At 41.0% G+C, this 12,411-nt stretch overlaps 1 protein-coding gene across 1 annotated transcript in view; it reads right to left on the bottom strand.

Moving 5' to 3' along the window:
• Positions 1-12,411, bottom strand: part of MYO5C (myosin VC) — a 92,734-nt gene that overhangs the window by 4,760 nt on the left and 75,563 nt on the right. Inside the window, exons 36-38 of the mRNA XM_072962408.1 lie at positions 10,636-10,725; positions 7,995-8,145; positions 7,087-7,369 (exon numbers count right to left, since the gene is read on the bottom strand). Coding sequence (XP_072818509.1) covers positions 7,087-7,369; positions 7,995-8,145; positions 10,636-10,725 — 524 coding nt within the window. The remainder of the gene's footprint in view (positions 1-7,086; positions 7,370-7,994; positions 8,146-10,635; positions 10,726-12,411) is intronic.

Genomic DNA, 12,411 nt, shown 5'->3' with positions numbered 1-12,411 from the left:
TGGCAATGTTAATTTTGCCCCACTAGTTTAAGATTCCTAATGGGCCTCCCATCTCACCCCTTCTAATCCATCCTATTCAATCCTGCCACAGTCTTTCTAAATCTGAATTTTGAACAGGTTAATTTTCCCACTCAAAAATCTGGGTTGGAGTCCTGGTTCTTGGTAATATGGAGTAAGCACTCCACTTTGTCTTTCCCACTGAATGCAACTATAAAACCTGGAAGGAATTTGAGGACTCTGAGAAGTAAACAGAGCAGGTGGATTGGGGAGGAAAAGCAGAATTTGAAGTATCTCCAAATTGACACTATCTTCCCCTCTGCTATTCACTGGCCTGAGCTCAAAGCAGCCTGACACTTAGGAGCGGGCACTGGTGATAACAAAGAGCTCCAGGAGGAGCCCTCCAGTTGTGGCTCGAGGTGCTGAAGGGGGGTATCCTAATGCTCTGAGAGAGAGTGGAAATTGTTTTTCTTTTTTTGTCCTTTTCCTTTCTTTTTCTACCTTCTCTCATGTGCAAGCCCTAAACAATCCCATGGTGGTGGCAACAGGGTCCAGTAGGAATCTAAAACTCTTGAGAGATGGGAACTTTCTTCAACTGGAGGAGCTGTGGCTCAAGAGGATGGGTGAACCCCACTTGCTCCATCCTCCCATCACTTGGCCCCACATGGGATATCTGCAGGAAGTGTGCCACACAGTGAATTAAGTAAAAACCCAGTTTTCTGTCTGGAGGACCAAAGAGGGGGTCCTCAGTGATCTGGAAAGTACCAGGGGTATTATGGAGAGGGAGGAGCTTGGGAAAGTGACCCTTAAATTGTTTATGAATTCCTGGGCACAACCATGAGCCCATGCATGGATCTGACCCTCAACAGCACACACCAACTTTGAGGACTAAACTACGGGATTGAGCATCACCCAAGTTTCAGACTGCCCACAGTGTGACACACACAAGACAGAACCAAACAGCACTGCAAAAGCTTTGGAAACTGAACTGACATGGGAATCACAACCCCCAGAGGATGGTCAGAACTTGCAGCCTGAACCCGAATGGGTTGTTTATCTGATAAAATATCAACATTCTCCATAGGATTTAAAGACCCAATGTCTCCTAATATAATAATAAAAGTGTCCAGAATATAATTCAAAGTTATTTGGCATATGAAAACCAGGAAAATCTTAAGTCACATTAGACAAGACAATCAACAGATGTCAACTCTGAAATGACACAGATGTTAGAATCACCTGACAAAGATTTTAAAGAAGCTATACGAAAAATCCTCCAAAAAAGTAAAGACAAACTATCTTGAAGTAAATGGAAAGAGAGAAAAGTCTCTGAAAGGAAATATCTGTTTAAAAAATTGGAAATTTTCGAGCTGAAAAATAAAATAATAGAAACGAACTCACTGAGTGAGCTCAACTGCCAAATAGAGACGGCAGAGAAAAGAGTCAGTGACCTTCAAGGGATCAATAGAATTTATCCAATCTGAAGAGTACAGAGGGGAAAAAACTGAAACAAACAAACAAACAAAAAACCCCCCACAGAATTTTAGGGATAATGAAATAGTGAAAGATCTAACATTTGTGTCACTGAAGTTCTAGAAGGAAAGGAGAAAGTATTATGCAGACAAAATATTTGAAGAAATGGCTGAAAAATGTCCTGAATTTGGTGAGATGCAGGGAATCTCAAAGAGGCTAAACCTCAAAAAATCCACATCCAGACACATCAAAATAAAACTGTGGTAAACTAAACCCAAAGGAAAAAATCTGGAAGGCGGAGAAAGACTATGCATTATTTGCAGGGAAATAATAATTCAAATGACTGTGCATTTCTCATCAGAAACCATGGAGGCCAGAAAAAAGCAAAACATTTTTAAACTAAAAAAAAAAGGACTGTGAATCCAGCTGTCAGCAGCCTACAAAAATAGGCTTCATGAATGAAGGTGAAATGAAGACATTTTCAGATGAAAGAAAGTTAAGGGAATTTATTGCCAGTGAACCTGCTCTAAAAGGAAATTACTAAAATAATTTCCTCAGACAGAAGAGAAGTGATATCAAAATGAGATATCAGGGGAAAAATGAGACTTGGAATATTAGAAATGAAGAAGTAACAGAAATGATAAATAACTGGGTAAATATAATAGAGTATTCTTCTACTGAGTCCTTTAAAACATGTTGGATGGTTTAAAACAAAAAATACAACATTGTCTAGGAATAGACTTACCATATGACCCAGGAATCCTGCTCTTGGGCATATATCCAGAAGGAACCCTACTTTAGGATAACACCTGAACCCCAATGTTCATAGCAGCACTATTTACAATAGCCAAGACATGGAAACAGCCTAAATATCCATCAATGGATGACTGGATAAAGATGTGGTATATTTATACAATGGAATACTATTCAGCCATTAAAAATGACAACATAACACCATTTGCAGCAACATGGATGTTCCTGGAGAATGTCATTCTAAGTGAAGTAAGCCAGAAAGAGAAAGAAAAGTACTATATGAGATTGCTCATATGTAGAATCTAAGAAAGAAAAAAAGAACATAAATACAAAACAGAAACAGACTCACAGAGATAGAATACAAATTTGTGGCTGCCAAGGGGGATTGGGGGTGGGAAGGGATAGACTGGGAGTTCAAAATTTGTAGATACTGACAAGCATATGTAGAATAGATAAACAAGATTATACTGTATAGCACAGGGAAATACATACAAGATCTTGTGGTAGCTCAGAGCAAAAAAAAAATGACAATGAATATATGTATGTTCATGTATAACTGAAAAATTGTCCTCTACACTGGAATTTGATACAACATTGTAAAATGACTATAACTCAATAAAAAATGTTTAAAAATATAACATTGTCTGGCAGAGTTTTTGGTGTATGTAGATGTAATACATAAGACAATTACAACATAAAGCAAAGAGGGGAAAGGGGCCTATGTGATGATAAGGCTTCTAGATTCCACTTGGTGTGATAAGATACTGATTCTAAGTAGACTGAAAAAGGTAAGTATGCATACTGTAATTCCTAGAGCAACCACTAAAAAATGTACAGAGATATAGTGAAAACAGAATAGATAAATTTAAAAGGGGTACCAAAAATGTTCAAAGAACCCGAAAGAAGACAGAAACAGGAAATCAGAGAAATAAAAACCAGACGGAACAAAAAGAAAATAAAAAATAGTAGACTTAAATCTAAGTATATCAATAATTACATTAAATTAAAATGGTCTAAATACCCCAATTAAGAAGCATATTGTCAGGCTGGATTAAAAAAAAAAAACAGGACCCAATATATTCTGCCTACAAGAAACTCACTTCAAATACGATACAGGTAAGTTAAAAGTAAAAGGATGCTAAAAGGTATACTATGAAAATATTGATCCAAATAAAAAATAGACTTTCAGACAAAGCAGACTTCAAAGTAGAGAAAACTATCAGGGAGGGATAAAGAGAGATTCTACATAATAAAAGGTGGCTCAACACACCAAGAACACATGACAATTCTTAACAAGTATGCACCTAAGAACAGGGTTTCAAAATACATAAAGCAGTAACTTACAGATTGAAAGAAGAAATAGACAAATCCATAATTATAGTTGGAGACTTCAACACTCCTCTCAGCAATCAATAGAACTGACAGACAGAAAATCAGCAAAGATATAGAAGAACTGAAAAACACCATCAACAAACTGGGTCTGCTTGACATTTACAGAACATTCTACCCAACAGCAGCAGAATAGACATTCTTTTCATCTGCATTGGAACATTCACAAAAATAGACCATATTCTGGGTAATAAAAGTAAATATTAACACATTTAAAAACAATTGAAATCATACAAAGTTTTTTTTTAACGTAAAAATATGTATAAGTTTGTATTTTAAAAATAAACCTGCGAAAGTCTCAGGTAAAGTAGAATGGTTGGTAACTTTAGTAACATAATCTACAGTATATTTTAATCTGTATGCACCTTAAGATTTTTTTTAAATTGTGGTAGAAAACACATAACATAAAATTATCTTAACCATGTTAAGTGTATAGTACAGCAGTGTTAGCTATATGCACCATGTTGCGCAACTGATTCCCAGAACATTTTCACTTGGTAAAACTGAAACTCTATATCCATTGAATGAACAACTCCCCTTTTCTCTCTCTCCTCAGCCCCAGACAGCCACCATTCTACCTTCTGTTTCTAAGAGTTTGACAAAGTATGTCCTTTAACCACATGAAATTAAACTAAAATTCAATAACAGAAAGGTAACAAGAAAGTCTCTGAACACTTGGAAATTAAACAACATACTTCTAAATGTGTTGGGTCCAAGAGTGACTCGAGGGAAATCAGAAAATATTTTGAACTGAACAAAAATGAAAATACAACATATCAAAATTTGTGGGGTAGGGTTGAAGTAGTGCTTAGAGAGAAATGTGTAGTATTAAATGCTTATGTTAGAAAAGAAAGGCCTCAGGGTCAGTGATACAAGCTTCTACTTCAGGAAACCAGAAGAAGAGAAAAATAAATGCAAAGGAGGCAGATGGAAGAAAATCATAAAGACAGTAACAGAAATCAATTACATTTTAAAAATAAGACAAAAATCAACGAGACCAAAAACTGGGTCTTTTCAAAGTAAAATTGATACACCTCTAGCAAGACTGACCAAGGGAAAGAGAAGACACAGATTACCCAGGGAAGAGTGGAAGGGCGGGTAGAACCACACATTCTGCAGAAACTAAAAATAAGGAAATATTCTGAACAGCTCTACACACATAAACTCCACAACTTTGATGAAGTGGATCAATTCTTTGAAAGCCAAAAACTACCAAAATGCATCTAAGATGAAATCTATAAACTGAATAATCCTACAACTATTAAAGAAACTGAATTCATAGTTGAAAACCTTCTGAAAAAGAAAAGCAAGGATCTGTGGCGGCTGCCACTCCTGAGGCACTGACGCATGCGTTTCTCCCGCTGCCATTCCACTTTCTCTTTCTAGCCCACCTCTCGAGGTTTCCCACTGCTCCTGGTGCGTCTCTGCAAGGGGCGATTCACACCCTGCCCTCAGTTTTCCTTCATGGAGGCCTGTGTCCATCCCTCTAGTTCTCGATCAGCTGAAATCCTACCTGCCCTTCAAGACTGAAATCAGGGCCTTCTGTATTCATCCCAGATTCCTTCAGGCCAGCAAGCAATGCCTGCGCTCGGGCCACAGTATTCTGGCTCCACAGGCAAAGCAGCCACAGGGGAACTTGCTGTAAAAGTGCTATTGCAGAGATGGTGAGAGAAAGCTCCACGTGAGACCTTATTTTTATAGTTCATGACTAGAAACAGAAAAAATTAGGAACTAGGGAAATTTTTTCTCTTCCCAGGAACTGGTCTGCCTTGCCATACCAGATGGGCTCAGAGAGCTGATGGAGTTTTGCTTTTCCTCCTGGCAGTCAGAAGGCTCTGAGCCAGTTTTCCAGCTACTCTGTCCACTGTTTATACTGTTCTTCAGCTTTGATCTCCTACTTGTGTTCATGTTCTGTTACTGGGCTGCCGTGCTGTCATGGCAAAGCCACTGCAAATCCTGGTGTGCTGTGTTTACAGCAGGAGCTCAATCAATATCTGAATGAACACATGCCTCTAAAATGCACGTGCTGAAACTCAGAGCAACACCCTGGAAGGGCGGCGCTACCCTGGTGGCCACTTTCAGCTGGTGAGAGGAGAAAGGACTGGGCACCTACGGGGACAGATGGGGTTTTCCCTGTAAGCAGGTGCTGTGGGTTCTGGAGTTGTGCATCTTGCTCGAGTCCCTGTTCACTCACCTTGGGGGACCTACTGGTGGAATGAGAGTTATTTAGCACAGACTCTGGTGGCCCATGCAGGTTTATAGCTTTACTTAAAGGAGGCCAGAAGCCTACTTCAGAGGCCTACAGGGCATCTGCTCAGGGCTTGGAAAATTAACAGAACTCTTTCCTTTCTCAATGAAGAGGAAAGGTCCACAAAGCACGGTGCTTCTGACTATCCCCTCATTTCTGAAAATCACAACCGTCTGTCAAGGGAATTTGCGACACTGGTTTGTAGGGAGGTCTAACTCCAAGCTTCACTAACACTAAAAAGATGTAACGGATGCCTCACATTTATTTCTTGGCTCAATACACCCTTTCCGTCATTTTCTCTTATCTCACTGCCATCATCACTGCCCCAGGTTCTCCTATCACATACAGGTATCAAATCCCTGTACGTATTAGAAAAATCTTGAATATCTACCCCATACTATATGCTCTCTAATCATGTGACAGTGTTCATTCAAACAACAGCTCATGGTCCATGTTTCCTCAATTTAGAGATAAAGAGAAGTCCACAGCTCAAAACTGTGGATCATCACTTCCTCAGGATGGACTCTCAGGGCCTTAGCCTGGCATCCCAGAGCCTCCCAGTCTGGGCCCAACTTGCCCCTCAACTATGGCCTTGCTGCTCCTGACACAAACCTCTGCTTCATCTAGACCGAGCTGTGTGCTCTTGCTGAGGAGGGTCCTCACTCAGCTCCACCACTGCCTTGGCCCACTCATTCCCCTGCCTGGAATGCTCTTCTCCCATATTCAGTCAGTCACACACAGTTTTCAGGCTTCTTCAACTTTTCTGTCCACAATAATCTCTCCTCTCTGAAGCACTTCCTGCACCACTTGTTTGCGATTTAATCACAGCGGCCTTGAATCATCATTTAGCTTCTCAATAGCAGGGATCAAATCGCCCTTTCCTTTGTTTCCTGTGTCCCCCACCAGCAGTGTTAGTCACAGAGGTGGTGGTCAATACATATTAGTTGAGTATATGATAGACACAGAGGGACAGAATTTAAAATACACACTTATGAGTTCCCAGTTGAAGCCACTCTGTCGGAGCATCAAGTTAGCATCGTGCAGAGTGGTGGGAGGAGTGCCTGGGCATCAGAGGACCCACATCTCCAGGTGTTGAGAGTCATCCTGCATACTCTGCATACCCAGTGCAGCTCTTGTGGAGGGAGGGGCAGGACTGTGGCCCGGGACTTGAAGAGCATCCTTTCCAGCCAGCCTCTCCAGGGTTGGTGCTAGTTTATGGGTCTTACCTTATCTGCATCCCTTTTCTGCAGGAGCACATATCCTTGCGCAGGAAGAGGCTGTTGAGGGTGACCGCCCCGATCAGGAAGAAGAGCTGCTTCACTGCCTGCCTCACGATCTCGGGGTCCAGGCCGTTCTGGCACATGGTGCTGTAGAAGTAGCTCAGCTGCTGCAGGATGGATGTCATTGTGTAGGCGTCCGTGTCATCTATGCTGGATGATCGCTTCCGGAAGCCTGTGGGCTTCAGGCCGGAAATGCCCTGCAGACTCTCAAACTCCAGCATGCCGGGCACTAGGGGGAAAATGGAAGCTTTTCTTGCACACACGGTGGGGACACCCAGAGGACATGTCCACTGCACTTGTGTGTCTGTTTCAGGAGGTGGGGTTTTCCACCTGTATTTGTGACAGAGAAAGCAGAAGAATGGAGGTTGGGGGGCCCAGGGGTGTGAGGCGGATGGGGGCACACAGCTGTCTACAGCAGGGTGTGGAGAACCTCTTCTTTCAATTTCACAGGAGACAGAGGCGGTTAGCATGACAACTTATGGTCTGGAACCATTTAAAGCCTGAAGTATTTAAATTTCAGAAAATTGAAGAACATATATAAGAATTTGAATGGGTCTTTAGAATTTCAAAAATACGTGACTAAGAACCAGGATTAGCCACACGAGGAGCAGCAATTCTCCCAAGTCTTTCCCTTCAGGGTGAATCCCCCTTACAGAAAGAAAACTGTGACCCAGGTACTTTCATATATATAACCATTTCAAGCAAACAAATGATTAAAAAATATACATTTTCACTATTAAAATTTGATTTAAAATTGTGTTCTTTGTAACCATACATTTTTATACACCAGACTTATTTTTTTAAGGTTATCGACGTTAATATAAATATTTCTTGGGCATCAATTCTTTTCTTACCTATTATTGGCTGAATGTTATTTTCCATTACAATAATGAACTGATGGTATATTCGGATAGCCACATCGCTAAGAATCTGTCTGTATTCTGAAAGGTCAAAATTGTTCAAGCAGTTCTTATTCTGATGTGGGCTGTTATGCTTCATGAACTCCTGAAAGTAATTTTGAGCATAGAAATATCAGAATAAAATTAAAATTCTATCTCTACTAAAGATATCATAATCAGCTTCTATTATAACTCCTACACTTTGCAAATTAATGTTTGATTTGTATCAAATGAGTTCTTGATGTTCAGGGTGGCATTTATTTTCTATAACTAACTACAGTTGACCCTTGAATGACACAGTTTGAACTGCATGAGTCCACTTGTATGTGGATTTTTTTCAGTACATACGCACTATAGTACTACATGACCTGCAGTTGGTTGAATCTGAGGATGTGGATCTGGGGATGTGGAGGGCCGAATGTAAAGTTATCTACTGAGGGTAGGCGCCCCTAACCCCCACATTGCTCAAGGGTCAACTGTAAGTATTACTGTATTGTTTACTTCCCCTCCAAACATGTGCCCCCTCTCCCCGCCCCAAGCCTATAGACTACAGTGGAAAACAACTTCCATGGAAGCTCACAGGAAAACTGCACAGCCCCCAAGAAAACAAACCGCTGTAAGAAGTCAGTAGATGCAATAAATGAGATTCATAACTTTATAGTCACAGAGTGTAGATCAATCTGAAATGTTTTCAAATGTGTGTTATGGACTGAATATTTGTGTCCTGCCCCTAGCTCTGTATATTGAAGCGTTAACCTCCAGGATGGCTATATTTGGAGATGGGGCCTCCAAGGAAGTAATTAGGGTTAAATAGGTTCATAAGGGAGGGGCCCTGATCAGACAGGATTAGTGTCCTTACAAAAGGAGACACGAGAAAGCTCAGTCTCGCCTTCTCCAACCCCATGCACTGAGGAAAGGCCATGCGAGAACATATGAGAAGGTGGCTACCTGCAAGCCAAGAAGTGAGCTTTCACCAGTGGCCCAACCATGCTGGCACCCTGACCTCAGACTTCTAGCCTCCAGAATTACGAGAAAACAAACTTCTGTGGGTTAGGCCACCCAGTCTGTGGTATTTTGTTACAGCAGCCCAAGCAGACTAATACAGGATGGTTAACATGTTTGAAGAGATAAAAGAAAAAGAAAACATTATGACAAGAATAGGACATTAAAATAAGAAGCAGAGGTGAAAAAGAACTGTTGACATTTTAGATATAAAAATATAGTAATTAAAAAGACACACAGGGACAATAATATTGTATACATGGCTGAAGGGGGCAAATAAAAGATTTAAAAAATGGTATTAAACAGTATTGTCTTCCATGAATGCCCCACAAGTGCCAGTTTGTCTTACATGGACTGGTCTGTGACCCCACTTTGGTATTCCTTTTAGTCAGAGGCTGGATTTTCTTTACTTATTTCTCCTTTTGTCCTATGAGTAGAAATAGGATTACTTCTACATTTTATTTTACTTTCCATTGGGACATTTGGCTACCCATGGAAAAGAAGATATGAGATCATTACCTCACATGTCAGTTGGGGGTAGGTAAATAATCACACCAATTTTGGATAAAATCCTAACTGTGAACTCTAAATTTGAATTACAAGTTTAGAAGAGAGAGAATAATTTCATGAACTCAGAGCAGGGAAGAATTTCTTGAATAAGACACTAAGACATATATTAAATCATAAAAGGACAGAATTGATAGATTTAAGTACAACAAGCTTCAAAAACTGTGTATGACAATGGACTCCATAAAGAAAGTTAGAAGATAAGCCACAATCTATCTATAATATGTAAAGACCTCCTACAAATCAATAAGAAAAAAAATCACTCTAAGAAAAATGAAGAAAGGATGTGAGTAGGCAATTTAAAAGGCAACCCAGGTGAGCAGTAAGCAAATGAAATGATGCTTGACCTCACAGATGATCAATTCACAGCAATTTTAGTCAACAAGGTATCATTTGATGATCATGAGATCGGTAAATTATAAAATGTCTATCAATACCCAGGTTGGTAAAGGTCTGGGACACTGAACCTTCATACATTATTACTGGGACTATAAAATGGTATAACCATTTTGGAGAGCAGTGAAAACCCTAAAAGCCATTTCTATTTTAGGTAAATGAAATTTTGCTCTGTGAGTACTTGAAGAGGGAGAACTTCTTGATGAGGTCAGCCTCTTGAAAGCAGAGCCAGGAGGGCAAAGGATTTATAAATTATGGAGGAAACAATCAGAATCTTGTAGAGAGAACAGCTATGAAGAAACAGGCATGTTGAACTAAAGGTTGTATTTTAGAGCCATATTAAAACTTCAGAATTTGACAACCAAAGAGAAACTTAAAAAAATCACTGAATCCATCTCATGGATTTTTAAGTCAAGGAAACTGAGGCTAGTAGCATGCCCAAGGTCTAAGCCTCTTTCTCAAAGTCTCTTGCCTGTGACTTCCATCCAAACAGATGTGAATTTGACCTCCCAGGTGGGAAGGAAACCAGAAAGGCATTTGGAGCGGGGGCTGTCCCTGGAGCTGGGTGTTTCCGTTCCTAGCGGTGAGACCGGCAGTCTGCACAGAACACAGAGCAGGCGAGCGTCCCTACCTCTTCTCCACTGTACTGCTTCAGGCAATTGAGGAAATGACAAGTGTTGGAAAGCCAAAATGACAGCATCTCAAAGTCTTCTAAATGTTCCTTAAAAAACAAAAAACCAAGAAAAGGCAAAGTTGAATTTGGTGATTACTCTGAACCAAGAACAGACATATTTTACCTGTTTGGTTAGCTGGTGGCTTTTGACCAAAATGAACTCCTCTTTTATTCACTAGAGCCTTTGTTAAGTTTAAACTACAAAGATAAGCTCATATTTAGTTAGCGGGTTATAGTTTGCGAAGTATTTCTGTGCAGGTTATGACATTTGAAGCAGGTGCTCCAGGAACGCCTGGGAAATGTAAGTCTCGGTCCCTGCCCTCCAAAGCTCACAATCTGACCGGGGAGATGGACGGACGTGACACATATAAGTACACAGGTAAACAGGTGGCCGAGTGCCTATATGATGGGGAACCAGGGCAGCTGAGGACACCTCAGAAGAGAGGTGGGAGGATGTCCCCCTTGAAGGAAAGGGTAGACAGACAAGAGCTCAAGCTTAAGGATTCTGTTGGCAATAATTCCCTCAACTTATGGGGCTGGAAGAAGAAGAACAAGCACAGGAGGCAAAGGGACAGTGATCAGAGAGGTGAGAGGAAAGTGAGAAAGTGATGGGATTTGAAAGACAAGGTCAGAGGGTTTCAAAGAGATGGTGCTACCAGATCAGTCCATTTAAAGAAAATAAAAATTACGGGAATACCATTGGATTCAGCACGAGGAACTACTGGTTATCCTTCCGTGGAGTGACAGGGGAAGAAGTCAGATTGCAAGGAGTGAAAGAGAACTGGGGACAACTATTTTAAGTACTTTGGCAGCGGGGGTGTGGGGGGGTGGAGAAAAAGGCCTAGTGGCCCGAGAGGGTTTGTGGACCAAGTGAGGGTTGCTTTCACATGCTGTGCACTGGATGGCAGGCTGGGGGCGGCAGGGAGCCACTGGAGAAGTTGCTGGCAAGAAAGGATTTACACTCCTCACGCCACGCCTCTTTCGGTTTCTAAGGATTTAAAGGTTCCAGGGCAGCGAAACGGGGGACATGCTGTGTGCCTATGGCCTGGAACACAAGTGTGTCCTGAGAAAACCCAATCTAGGCAAATATGGACAGGGAAAACAACAATTTGTGCACGTCTCTCCCAAGAACACCTTGGTAGCTCCCCTGAAGACAGTGACTATGAAGCACCCAGCACCAAATCAATGCTAGTTTTCCACTCCTAACTCCTGATGGATAATGAATTCTTAATATAAAACCTTTTGGGGGGTTGGGTGGGGGGAGGGAAGAATTACCCATCCCCTAACCTCTCATTCATTCACTCTTTTTATTCTTCCCTTTTCCTGGAGTATTTAAAATAGGATTTACATATTTTACTGAATGTGAGATAAGACTTCCCAACTAAAAAAAATCAAATACATCTCAGAATCGAACTTGCTTCTTATTTGGAAAGGGGATGACAAATAACGACTCTATATTTTACTTCTTCCTTTCTGGGCTGGGAATAAAAGTAGGGGCTGTAGTTTTTTTAAGGGAGAATTAAATTCATGCGAAGGGAAGAGATGAGTAACTTTTCAGTCTTTCCCATTCCTCGGCATTCACACTTGTTACGTGGATAGACACGTATTCCCTGCAGCCAGGAATTTCACCCCTAAGAGGGCAGAAGTGGTGGGGTGGAGGCCACGGGGTTGCGGTCTTACAAGTAAGAGATTAAGGTCTATCAGTAGATCCCCACCCCTAGGGCTCTCTGCCCT

Source organism: Vicugna pacos, chromosome 6 (genome assembly GCF_048564905.1).
Source record: "Vicugna pacos chromosome 6, VicPac4, whole genome shotgun sequence".
NCBI classification, from domain to species: domain Eukaryota; kingdom Metazoa; phylum Chordata; class Mammalia; order Artiodactyla; family Camelidae; genus Vicugna; species Vicugna pacos.
This window is presented reverse-complemented; position numbering and strand designations above follow the sequence as displayed.